Genomic DNA, 13,862 nt, shown 5'->3' on the forward strand with positions numbered 1-13,862 from the left:
ATAAACCTGGGCAGATTCCAGAGGAATACAACTTTAAAGGAATGCGCCTAATGTTGCACTCTCGGGTATTGAAACCAAAGGTCATAGACTATAAAGCTCTTATTATTTTATGGAGGGTGCTTTTTTCCACCCTCCCTCCATCCCTCCTCTCCTCTATCCCAATGCGTTCAGTTCGCGGTCAAAATGAAAGTCATCTGGATAAAGTTGTACATTTGAAAGAAATTGCTTTCAGATGTTGGCCCGCTGCAATTGGATAAGGGGGGATGGGCGGGCGGGGGGGATGGGCGGGCGAGCAGGGGGGTGGATGGGCGGGGGGGTGGATGGGCGGGCGGGCGGGGGGATGGATGGGCGGGCGGGCTGGTGGATGGGTGGGTGGGCGGGCGGGCGGGCGGGGGGATGGGCGGGTGGGCGGGGGATCAGGCCTGGTTATATTGGGCCAGACAGTAGACCGCTCCTCCCTCTCCGTTCTCTCTCTCTGGTCTGACGGGAGGGACATGCTTGGCCAGTGGAGGAGACGTTAGCCTTATGTCACTGTGGCTGTGGCTGTGCTGCAGACGGTCTGAAGCCCTCCAGCTAGTAGCGGTGGTTGTCATTTTTTCCCTCTCCCCCCTCTATTCTTTATATGACAGCTAGACATCAAGCAGATGCTGGGGAAATTAGATGTTAGATGTCATCGCTACAGACCTTAGCTTTATTTTAATGACCCACCCTAGTCAGACATGTCATGTGTTTTTGTAAAACTGTTTTTTTAAAGAATATATTGGCGGGAAATGCAATGTTTTTCTATGTTTTTTCTGTGTTAGGAACATGACCTGAGGTCTGGGTTTATTTAAACTGCATTCCACCATGATCCCTTTAGCGTGATTCGCTAGTGTGGTTGGTATCATTTAGCTGTTAATGTAAGAATGTGAAACAAATTAACCTGATTTAGATTATCGTGCCGTTCAGTTCACACCTAATATCTCTCTGAGTTAGAGGCTAAAGTTACAGTTGGGCTTTGTCATTGAGATCTATGGTAGCCTAATGGCCGTGTTACCTGGAGGAAGTGGGTGTTTGATTTGAACAGGCCTTTGATTTGATTTGATCAGGCCTTTAGTGTGTCTGTCTGGAGCAGCCTGTCTGACTGGACAGTATATCTGCTTCCCCTCTCCAAGACGGATGGGCCGGTGTCCTGTTGAGAAAAACTCTCTTACTTCTTTTCTCTCTCTTATTTCCTCTCTCTTTCTCTCTGTCAGAAGTGAAAGTATTATCATAATAATCAGACATTCGAATTAGCAATCCACTCTCTCAATTTTATTTTGACAGAAACTATTTTGTAAGTCTGTCCTGTTGCCCGGTCTGTTCCAGTCCTCAGTCCTGCCGGTGATCCATGTGTTGAGCTCATCAGTCTCCCCTACTACCAGGGTGTATTTGCCATTTGCTGTTCCTCAGCTCACAGTGGTGGTACTGGGACAGGGACATGCTGGCAGGCTGGCAGACTGTGCCCTGTGTGGGCATGGGGACGTGAGAATGAGCATGGCACAGATCCCTGCCAGCCTCACCACCATTACGGCCCCTCTATTCCCTGTGAATAACACGCCAGAGCCCAGGCCCAGCGGTAAGCCCGGCACACTGCCATATTGTGGGAGGGAGGTGTGAGGAGGGAGTGAGGGAGGCATGGAGGAGCGGGTAGGGAGGAGCAGAAGGGAGCAGCGAGTGAGGAGCAGGGAGGCGCAGGCCCGGGCTCAGATGCCTCCATGGCAGGCAGGCAGGCTTCCCTTCCGCTCTGCTCTGCAGGGAGGACCGCGGGACTCCAAGTTGGCAATCAAGCCTTGATTTGCCAACACATTTCCAATGATTAAAATGTAATTAGCACAAGCGAGCGCCTCCTCCCTAGCTAATTTCCATGTACACTGTGACAGGCAGGCGGTCGGCAGCGCCCGGGCCCCAGCAGCAGATGGAAGAGCAGGCAGCGGGAGGGGAAAAAACCATTTTGCCATGCAACTGTTTGCATCAGAAAACCGTCAGGACGCGCAGCTTTACTCTGGGATGGACCAAAAAAGAAGAGGAGGTCTTGACGGCGGCACATCAAATTGGCACCGTCTGAGCTGACCCTGGCAGTAGCTTTTCAAGTTTCAAATTTCAAGTTTTAATGTCACATGCAAACTCAAAACCCAACATTGCAATAATCAATAACAATGTATTACTAGAAAAAAGCACACGAGAAATAAGAATATGAAATACACAATGAAGTAAGTAAGTAAGCATACTATATACAGGAAATACTTAAAAAGTCAGTTCCAATACCATATATACGTGCAGGGATACTGGATGGAGGTAGATATGAATAGGGGTAAGGTGACTAGGCAACAGGATATAAGATAAACAGAGTAGCACCAACTTGTATGTGAGTGGGTGTGCGTGTGTGTAGAGTCAGTATAAATGTATGTGCATATTATGTGTGAATGAGCAAATGATGGAGTGAGTGTTTGTGTGTGTGTTGGAGTGACAGTGTGTATGAGTGTGTAGGACCCTGTGAATGTGCATAGAGACAGTGCAAAATACTGAAATAAAAGGTCAATAAAGATACAAGGTAAACTCGGTCCGTGTAGCTATTTTGTTAGCTATTTATCAGTCGTATTTCTTGGGGATAGAAGAGCCTGTTGGTGTCAGACTTGATGCACTGGTACCTCTTGCCGTGCGGCAGCAGAGAAAATATCTATGGCTTGGGTGTTTGGAGTCTTTGACGATTTTCCGGGCCTTCTTTTCACACCGCCTGATATTGAGGTCCTGCATGGCAGGGAGCTCTGCCCCAGTGATGAACTGGGCTGTCCGCCTGCCATCCTTCATGCCGCTGTCCCACTAGCTTCCAGGCAGGCAGACAGACAGGCCTTTCTATTTATCCGTTATTTAACCAGGAAGTCCCTAAGCTTTAACCCCCTCAGTGATCCTGTAGGAAATGTGGCCCAGGGCGATAACCATCCCCTGTCCTCAGCTCCACTGGCCCTTTAAATTAAGCAGATATCAACGGTACTGTCATAAATTCTAGGGTCATGGACAGTGACCAGCGGCACCTCAGGCTTATACCAGACTGGGGATGGCATGGCACAATGGCCATCCATATTGAAGAGGCCATCCATATTGAAGAAGTCGACATTTGAGTAATATTAGATCAGAGGCTAGTGCTGACATTAGAGACGTGAAATTAGAATAAACCCCCTTCAGCATGCCTCTCTGAATGGTTGTTTAGGAATTATATTTATTTGATTGACGTAGCATCTGTTTGCATTTGAGAAACAGTGCATTTGGAACCACAAATTCCATGATTCCAGATTCTATGCCTAAACATTTTGTTTCTGAGTAGATACAGTACACAACATGGCGTGCATCTCTCGCACGCATCTGTTTGATGTGGTGGGCAAGACTCCTTATGACAATAGTTGTTTCTGTTGGAGAGTTTGGCAGAGCCTGAAAAAGACAGACCCTGCTGTTGCTTATGAGAGCAGAGCAGAGCTAGCTGAATAATTTACCATTCAGGACATCTCTCCTCATGTTCCCTGTCTGTTCCCTGTCTACTATGTCTATTGGGCTAATATTACTCTCAGCTGGAGTCTACAGAGGCTTACGGACACAGAATAATTTTCTCCTACTCTGAGTCCGATATAAACAACAGCCTTAATGCTTGGACACATTGTAGGGAATGTGTAAGTGCACTCAGCCAAATGGAGGGGTGGAGGGTGGGAGGAGAAGGGGGTCATGGAGGGGCGGTCGGGGCAATCAGAAGTTCACCGGATACAGGCCAACATCAACAGCTCTTAGCGCTGAGGCTAATGTTTGACAATCCTCTGTTACTTAACCTAAACGCTGAGGTCTGGGGTCTGGGGTCTGGGTTATACAGTATAATGCTGGGGCTGTGTAAATACCACTGGGCCCCCCTATTCCTCAGAGGAGTAATGGTTTCCTTATTGTACATGACTGCATTAAATTACCCAGAGTTCCTCAAGCTGCCTCGGCCTGTCCGAGAGCTAAGCTCTGGGTACTAAATGGTCCCATTGTTGTACATGTTTTTGGTCTGTGTGCTTTTTAGTTTCCCTTCTGAAATAGTTGTTGCTGTTATTTCTCCTATTTACAGTACTGTTTCTATATTGCACTAGATTTCACTGCTTTTGCTAGCATACTACCTACTCCTACCTACTCCTTTTCATGAGCAACCATATAAAATATAATGTATACTGAACAAAAATATGAACACAACATGCAACAATTTCAACGATTTTACAGAGTTACAGTTCTTATAAGGAAATCAGTCAATTGAAATAAATTCATTATGCCCTAATCTATGGATTTCACATGACTGGGCAGGGGCGCAGAATGAGTTTTTCCCCAAAAAAGGGTTTTATTACAGACAGAAATACTCCTCAGTTTCATCAGCTGTCCGGGTGGCTGGTCGCAGACGATCCCGAAGGTGAAGAAGCCGGATGTGGAGGTCCTGGGCTAGCTGGTTACACGTGGTCTGTGGTTGGGAGGCCGGTTGGACGTACTGTCATATTCTCTAAAACGACATTGTAATAAAGAAATTAACATTAAATTCTCTGACAAGAGCTCTGGTGGACATTCCTGCAGTCAGCATGCTAATTGCACGTTCCCTCAAAATGAGACATCTGTGGCATTGTGTTGTGTGACAAAACTTCACATTTTAGAGTGGCCTTTTATTGTCCCCAGCAAAAGGTGCACCTGTGTAATGATCATGCTGTTTAATCAGCTTCTTGATATGCCACACCTGTCAGGTGGATGGATTATCTTGACAAAGGAGAAATGCTCACTAACAGTGATGTAAACAAATTTGTGCACAACATTTGAGAGAAATAAGCTTTTTGTGCATATGGTACATTTCTGGGATCTTTTATTTCAGCTCATGGAACATGGGACCAACACTTTACATGTTGCGTTTATATTTTTGTTCAGTATAGAGTAATGTAATGTAATAATGTAATAAAATGTGTACCTGTCATGTCTGTATCCATCCAACTTTCAAATGTGCAACCATAACAGTACTGTAGTTGAGGTGTGTAGTCCTCATAATCTTTGGCTCAGAGTGATAATATCTAGCCTCCCTGCAGTGCCTCTGTATTTCAACATGGGACTCAGTATATGGAAAAGAACACAGTAGATTTGCCAATGATGGTGCTCCTCTCTCCTAGCCACAATGCATAACTGCGCATTAACGCACCATGATCACAAATCAGTGACTGACGGCTCCCTATGTCAGAGATGTTTTGATCTTTTTAGCATTATTAGTATTGGTTGCTTTTCCCTGTGTAGTGCAGTGAGTGTGAGGGAGCGTGGCGTCTTGTGCTTAAAGGACGTACAAATTGTCTGCCCTTGCCTGTCAGTCTTGATCTCTGGCTTTCTTACTTTGCTCATTATAAAGGTATTTCCATTTTATTAAGTTCTCTTTTTTTTCTCTCCCACTCCCTTTGTACAGCGGAGAATTAGCATACCTCTATTCTCGGGGAAAGAAGTAATGACAGCAATTTCTTTTTATTTTCTCCTCCCCCACTAGCTGTGTGAGTCTGGTGTAGTGGCACCTGCAGAAGCGACAGGCGCAGAGATGAGAAGCGAAAGAGAGCAGTTGATTAAATCATCATCAAGTCGCGCCGCTAGAAAGTCAATTCTGCTCGCCGTCTACAATGATATCCTTTTATCTTAAAGTAATGAGCTGTGGCACTTTTGCATCGGGTAATACGATGAGTTCTATTAGCGTGTTCCATTTGCTTCACAAGCAAGGGCAAGTCATTCCAGCCTGCTTCTATCTCGGCAATCAAAGCAATTGGCTGCACAGGCAGGCATGGGAAAACGGGAATGGAAGGGGCGAAGAAAATAAAGAAAAGAAAGAAAGAGAGAAAGGCTGGAGGCATTTTTTATGGATCACAACACAGTGGAAAAAATAAATGTCCCCATTATTTTAACTCCTCGCCTGCCTGCCTGTCTGCTCTGCTTGGTGTGCTCTGCACAGAGACTGCAGACGCTAATGAGTACTGGGTCACATTACTCTCGTCACAGTCTGAAGGCTTAAACACATGAAAGTAGTTCAGACAGTAATACAGCTCATCATATCCTGTCTGCTCTTGCATTAACTCTGTGTGGGAGTCTGTTGCTCTGTACCGTGCCGTGAGAGATGCACTGACAGGCCCCTTTATTCACTTACTGGAATAAATATATATATGTAGTTACAGTTAGCATGCATGATTTGGAGAACATGCATTGTTGTATGTAATGGCGTACATTAGCCTTGTTTATGTTTCCAGCTGACAGGCTATGTAGTCTACATTTGGCTGTTGGCTTGGCTCTCTGTGCACTGTGTATTAATGCAGGGGGGAAGGAAGGAGTGATAGAGAGAGAGGGAGAGTGTTAGATGAGAGTGTTTGCTCAGTGCGTTTATTGCCTATGCATAATTTATGAGGTGCTGGAGCTGACCGTCATGGCAGTGTGCCGGGGGCTGGCCCCTGGGGCCGTGTGGTACAGGCCCGTAAATTGGATGCCCTGCTCCTGCTGAGCTCACAGTGCAGTGCAGGCCCCTCTCCCTCTCCACTGGTCGAGTCAGCCAGGGGAATACAGTGCCAGAGGCTCAGCCTGCCTTCTACCTTTGAACTCTGCAGGCAGCATGGACCCGGCTCAACAGAAAATAAAAAATTAAAAGCACCAGGCTTAGGCAGGCAAGGGCCCGGCCCCCACTGTGGCCTGGCCCCCAGCGCTGTCAGTCAATCACCCCATACTGCGCTGGCACAAGGCTAAACCCTCTGTGCTTTAATCGACACTACCCCCCCTGCTTCACACACAAACACACACACACCCAGTGCCTTCTTCATTACCGACTCCAGTGCCTCCCCGCTCATCTGCCATATGCACAACTTCGAGGGCCGCCGGCCACCCAGCATCCCGCTAATTAGTTGATAAAGAATTAAGTGAACCTTGAAATTGAAATTGGGGAAGAAAAACTCAAATCCAACCTTTTTTTTTTAAGGCCCCCTTTCTGTTTCTCTTTTCTCTCCATCCTTCCATCCTTCTCCTCAACCATTTATATCAAAAAAGAAGAAAAAATAGACCTACATCCCAGAAAATTGTAATTCCAGTGCTCGTTATGTTTTCAGACTCCAGCTCTAGAATTGTTTGTTTTGAATCTTAATAAGAACGACCAGATGCTTGCATGAGATATTTTGTGGGCCCTTTTGTTTCATATTCTGGTCCATGTCTCCGCTAAACAGTATAATGGATTGGCCTAATGACATTCTCTCATTGAATATGATGGAAATACAATTCTGTACTGAGTTCTCCATTAAAGACCTGATAAGATGTGCTGTGTGACGAGGTAAATTAGATTAAGTACACTCACATTTGAATGAAATAAAAGAAGGGCGAGGGACTTTATAATTAAAGACACGGTAGATGCCTAGTTATTCTAACCATGTTACTCTTTTATCTTACAGTGTGACAGCGAGAGCGACCAGGAACACAAGGTAAGACTCAATTTTTGTGTTTACCTTTCTCTACCGAGACATTCCTTCCTTCCTGCAATGCAGATAATTTTCATGTATCTTTTATCAATGTGGTTTCAACAAGGATCAAATATTAGACTTTCTTTAAGAGTGTGAATTTCTATTTAATTAGAATTAAACATCTAGTTAATAACCATTGGAAAGGCCTAATTAGCTGCACATTAATTATAAATGACTAAATGATGTACGAAATCTAAATTGAACTGTTATGGCTTTAGATTACAGTTAAGTGGAGCTGATATGGCTGTGTGGCTTTCCATTAGGGTTTATACACTATTTTCTCTAATCGTTCCTCACAGAAGCATTGTGTCCTGCAATGTGTTTCACTGTCTTCACCTCTTGTATAAAAGTAAAATAATAGTATTAAAAGTGTAATTATTTCACTGTTAACAGTATAATTTACCTCTATTCATATTGTATCTCAGTTTCTTATTTTAAACAGACTTTATTTTAATGTAGGTTTGTCCAAAACCATGTGGCTCTGAATTGGTCTGTATGTTGCAAAGTTGGATGTTTGCCGGTGGTCTGAACTTATTCTCAGATACTGTATAGTATTCACATATCCCTCTGAGCAGCCATATTTTCCAGGAACAGTAAACTTGCAACTGTAAATCCAGCAACAGTGTGATGATTTAGAATACCATTTGTTGTTTGTTGTTTTGTTTAGTCGCTTCTGTAAATTGTGTAGTTACTCAGTGTGGTCGATTCAAATTACCCCTGTCGCCGTGGCAATTCCTTTTGTTTCAGCAACGCGTCGTAGCCTGTAATCCCCCCAGCAATTTTATTAATTCATCCCGGCTCACATTACAGTGGTGATGAACAGAGCTGAGCGCCACGTAGTACCTTTCTGTCATAGATTAATTGTGTGTTAAAAGGAGTGAGTTAGTAAATAGGGTGGCTCTGATCGCTGACTGCCACCGTTCCCCTCTGTGTTATGGAGTAACTGAAGCTCACACTCCTCAGAGTCAACCCCGTTACCCTGTAGTCACCTCAGTCACTATCTGTCCCTGCTAGGCATCAGCCTCGCTCTCTCTCTCTCTCCATCTTTCTCTCTCTCTCTCCATCTCTCTCTCTCTCTCTCCTCTCTCAATCTTTCTCTCTCTCTCTCACTCTCCATCTTTCTCTCTCTCCAGCCACCAACCACTGGGATTATTTGCATTCTGTGGATGTGTTCTACTTTAGAAAACGGCGGTGGGTGGGGGGGGTGCAGTCGTTTTAACAGGTCACATGTATTCAGATGAGGACAAACATGGCTAGTTTCCTCCAGAATCAGGAAATGGAAAAAGTGTTCCCAGGAGAAATCCCGTTCTGCCTGGTGTAGAGAGGCCTCTGCCGTGTTGACAGGAGCCGCAGGGGCTCTGATAAGAGCCAGCTATTCTCCTCTCTCTGTCGTGTGTGTGTGTGTGTGTGTGTGTGTGTGTGCGTGTGTGCGTGGTGGACAAGTATGTGTGTGTGTGTTCTTTTAATACATCCTGTCTCCAAAGGGCAGTCAACACTCAGGCACGTGCACAGATAGGGCTCAACCAGTGCCTGAGCACCTACTCTTTTGCCCTCCTATGAAAAAGTGCCCTCGCAGCTCGGTGGATGTTTTACATTTTATGAATTACTTTTATTGTATTATCTTTTCCTTTTTGGTAAAACAAATGAATTGCACATCAAACTAACTAATTTCATAAGCTCTTGAATCTCAGAAAATACTCCCTCCGCCGCCCACAGAGCACACTCGTCTGACTTGCATGCAGTGGCCTCTGACTGTGGGCGCTGGGCGGGGAGACATGAATACTGGTAGGAGGCTACTTTTGAGTTGGATCTGTCATGTGTGTCTCCCACTGTTAGTGACAAAGAATGAGGCAGTTCGACTGCTTGTTAGTAAGAGGCCGATGTCAGCAGCAGAACAAACTCAAATTGACTGATAGACACTCTTTTCCTGATGTCAATCATCTCTTGTCGTCTCTAGGCCTAGGAGTCATTGGCACTAGCTTGCTTACAATGTGTGATGAGTGAGCGTGTTGTTGCAGAAAATAAATAGGCCTATAAATGTTGACATTTTGGCTACAGAGGCAGTTGGTGTGATTGTCTTTTGCTCTTTTTTTTTGGGGGGGGGGCACAGACCTTTTTTATTTGGAGCACCTGCCCCCACAAAGGTCTGTGCACGGCCCTATCAACACTGTCAAAGCTGTGACATGGATGTTCTCCTGGGTGCTCTTTACAAAGTGACCTGTTGGATGGGAGTCCTCTAACATGACATGATAATGGTGTGTTGGCTGACAGATAGAAGCCAGGGCACATACACATAGACACACACACACACACACACATCTCTCTGTCTATTATTAACCCTACCTATCTTATTATTTCCTTCTCTATGACAGTCTCTCACATGTGAAGGCCTTTTAGAGTTAAGACGGGGTGACAGGGGGACAGGGTGTTCTCATCCTACTGTCACTTTAACAGACAATGTCTGTGTCTGGTCTTAAACTGAGGGAGATGGTACACTATCTATCTATGGCACTGTTCTGTCTCTTTGTCCCTGTAATAGTGTTTTATGGCCCATCTCGTTGTTACCCAGCGTGTTATTGAATGGTACGGCCTGTCCTCTTTTCATCAGACAGCGTGGGCAGGTCCATCTGGGCTCAGGGCCTGCACCCGGGGTCCGTCCAGAGACTCCCGGTGGTTGATGAATTGGCGTCGGTATACAAGAGAGAGAAAAAAGCTCATCCAGTGAGTCTGAGCCAAACTCTTCTCAAAGCTTTGGCCAGCCTGGACGTTCCAATCCTGGCCCTGGCTGTAAAGTGTGCTTGGCTCTGCTTCCAGGTTCTATTCTTGAAAAGCTCAAGAGTCAACAATTGTATTCCGGCTCTCTCTCTCCCTCCCCAGGCCAGGCAGGCTTGAATCTGATCCAGGATCAGGTATTTCATTTTTTTTTTTTTTTTAGCTAACAGGTAGGACTGGGCTGTTCATTTGGAGCAGCTTGAGTCCCATTTTTAGATCAGGATTACAGGCAGGAGGAGAGGAGAGGAGCGACGGAGAGAGAGGGGGAGAGGGAAGGATTCCATAGCCTAAAGGTGCCTTTAATGTCCGCCTGGCCGCCAAGATCCAATAACATTCCCTGTTTCATGGCGTAGTTAACGTCAACAGGTTTTGCACCATCTGAGAGCGTTTAAAGGCTGATGAGGCTAAAGTGACTGTGAAATGGGCTCAGTCTTTAACGCTAAAGTGCACATGTTTATGTGCCCAGACCATCTTTCAGTTATTTAAGAAAAATTCCCTGTGCTTCTCCTTGGGCATGTGGATACAGTTGCATAAGATTAAAATATGCAGCTTTTATTCTCAAAATGTGCTTTTCTTGAAAAATCTTTCGAAGCATTAGTTATAAGATGGAAATGACTGATGACTGTTCTATGGAAATGACTTTTAACATAGTCAAGAGCACCAGACACTCTCCAGACCCGACTAGCTAAATGCTTAAGTGATTTTCTTGGTAAGTTGCACCATAAACTACATTTACATTTACATCATTTAGCAGACGCTCTTATCCAGAGCGACTTACAAAACTACCAGTCAAATGTTTTACAAAGATATCTGGTGGTGTTCAAGTGCTTTTTACTAGACTAGAGCGTCAGCCCCCAGCCCTGAGTGACTGAAGACTACTTAGGCCTTTTATGAAGACAACGAGTCCTCTTATCCTCCCTCTAATATAAAACTCATCCACAATACCTTATCATTCAACTGTATTTTATTCCTCCTACCCCAGAGCCTCTTTACCTAGACCACACCTTCACTAAGTGTGTATTTATTCACCATCAGTCTATCAGCATTTGGCCACCAAGCAGTAAATGTCATTTTAAAAGCGGTTTGTGTCTTATTAACAGCATGGAAAAGTGGTGTAATTTGCCATAGTTGGCTCGTATTGGAGGTGAGGGGAGGCTGTAAGTGGGTGCTTTAGTGGAGCCGTCATGGAGAGGACCTGTTTGTCCTTGACATCAAATAAAGATCTGAGCTGGTAATATATTTGCTGTTTTTTTTTACTGTTTGGCATTTTTTGCCCTCAGGCAAACAGCACAAGTCGCGTTTCTCAATCACTCAACGAACAAACAGCGCTGTACATAAAAACGTTTTGTCTCCCCCTCCCCACCCTATTGCTGGGGAGCTGGATGAGTAATAAAAAGCAGAGAGCGACTTGTCAGCGTTAAAAGATTGTGTTTTGCCCCCTCCAAAGGAAGAGTATAGTGTTTACAGGCTTGAGTGGGTGCTCGCTAGGCCGGGGCTGAGGCTGATTGCACTAGAGGACCCTGTCAGCCTGTGATTTGTCACGTACTCTATCATCCTTGTCACTCCGCAGAGCGTTGTCATAGGTAACGTATCGCTCCCCCCTCTCCCTCTCCCCCATTCTCCCGTCTTTGTACCCAGTCTGTGTAGGACATTTGTATTTACTTTGGGGGAGTGTGATTTGTTCCTCATGGATAATATGACCCTTAGCGGAGCCGGATCATGGGTTAGTTGAAGTGATATTTTCCGGTAATGGTAGTCGTACATCATGGCTGTCAGGCCGGGTTAGGAGGCGAGCACATTACAGCTCCATTTTAGCACTGCAGGCATCTGGGATTATTTTCCATAACCAAGTATGACATGACCGCTCTGCGGAGTGCATTACATTTTTACTAGCTTTTTCTCCTCCCCCGGCAACTTCTGTGGCTTTTCCCCAGGACCAGGAGGGGAGCAGGGGTAGGGGGGCGGGGGGCGGGGGGCTAAGGGCTGCCACTGTGATGGATACCTCGGAGTACCAGCAGCCCCAGCCAAGGTTAGCCAGTGTCACAGACCTACACAGGTCCTCTCCATCCCACTACTGACAAATCCCCACTCCCTCTGAGGCTGACCACAGCAGCCTGCTACCTCACATAAACACACACACACAGAGAAAAAGATAGAGGGAGTGAGGGAGAGGGAAAGAGCAGGCTTTTATTTCCAATAACAAGAAGCTATGAAATGAGGAATATAAAAATGATTGTGCCTTGACATTTGTCCCTCTGAGCAATTTTCGCTTAAGACGATGAATCAGAAAAACACCCCTGACAGATAGAGAACATTCAGACAGCAACACCCCCTTTGCTCCCTCCCTCTCTCGATCCCTCTCTCCATCAATCCTTCACTTTCACGGACAGAAATTGTCCTCAGACATGGGAGAGAAGACAATGAAAACAGTGGAAACAATGTGGAGGCGCTCTGCTCTCCCTCCCTCCTCCCTCCCTCCCTCCCTCCCTCCCTCCCTCCCTCCCTCCCTCTCAGGCAAGGTCAGCGGTGTAAATGCCACCACCTCTTGCCATTGACAAATGGTCGCCCACCCTGTCTGGTAATCAGCCGAGCCCCAGAGGTGGGTGAGCAGGAGGAGCTCATTAACGCGGCTCAGATGAGAAATTAATGTGGAGACCTGGGCCCTGGCCGAGCGCTACACTGACGGCATGCCAGGGAGGCCAGAGGCAAGGGGAGGAGAGGGGAGGGGAGGAGGGCGATGGATGGATGGGGATGGACTGATGCTGGGCTGGCTGGTTGACGGATGGCCAGGTCAGCATGCTCTCTTTCTCCACACAGGCCCAGCAGGCAGGCAGACACACACACACACACACACACACACACACACACACAGCTGTACATAATGACAAGGCAGAGCATTGGACCATGGGAGAGAAGGTCAGCATGCCCCGAGGAGAGTGTTACACTTCTCCCACTGACATACTGATAATTAAACACAACCAATGTAATCAACTGTCAAAATTGTGATTTCTTTTCACTAATTGCATGATGAATAAATGTCAGAGCAGTAATACTGTTTTACGCTATTTATTTTCCTGGTAGGGTTGTGGACCATTTTAGTAGTTAATATATCACTAGCATGTAAGGGTATATGTATGTACACTTAGCATCCCAGTACATTGTGGGCATTCCTCTGCTATATGTTTCTATGACCCTGTACAGATCTGTGTAACACTGTGGTGGTAGCTGTTTTCAACCTCTAGCCATTGTCTCTCCTGTGGTCACTGAGTAACCCTGTGGGCCCTGGTCAAAAGTAGTGCACTATATTGGAAATAGGGTGCCATTTCAGACACAGCCCAAGTACCCAGTCCCTAGTTCCCAGTCACTAGTACCCAGTCACTAGTTCCCAGTCACTAGTACCCAGTCCCTAGTTCCCAGTCACTAGTACCCAGTCACTAGTTCCCAGTCACTAGTACCCAGTCCCTAGTTCCCAGTCACTAGTACCCAGTCCCTAGTTCCCAGTCACTAGTACCCAGTCACTAGTTCCCAGTCACTAGTACCCAGTCCCTAGTTCCC

At 46.0% G+C, this 13,862-nt stretch overlaps 1 protein-coding gene across 10 annotated transcripts in view; it reads left to right on the forward strand.

The window, feature by feature from the left end:
• The window catches only part of LOC121573566 (autism susceptibility gene 2 protein), a 493,378-nt gene that overhangs the window by 343,025 nt on the left and 136,491 nt on the right, over positions 1-13,862 (forward strand). For all 10 annotated transcript variants that reach the window (XM_045222451.1, XM_041885653.2, XM_045222452.1 and 7 more), the window contains exon 5: positions 7,467-7,496. In XM_045222451.1, coding sequence (XP_045078386.1) covers positions 7,467-7,496 — 30 coding nt within the window. The remainder of the gene's footprint in view (positions 1-7,466; positions 7,497-13,862) is intronic.

This window comes from Coregonus clupeaformis, chromosome 9 (genome assembly GCF_020615455.1).
Source record: "Coregonus clupeaformis isolate EN_2021a chromosome 9, ASM2061545v1, whole genome shotgun sequence".
Lineage (NCBI taxonomy): Eukaryota > Metazoa > Chordata > Actinopteri > Salmoniformes > Salmonidae > Coregonus > Coregonus clupeaformis.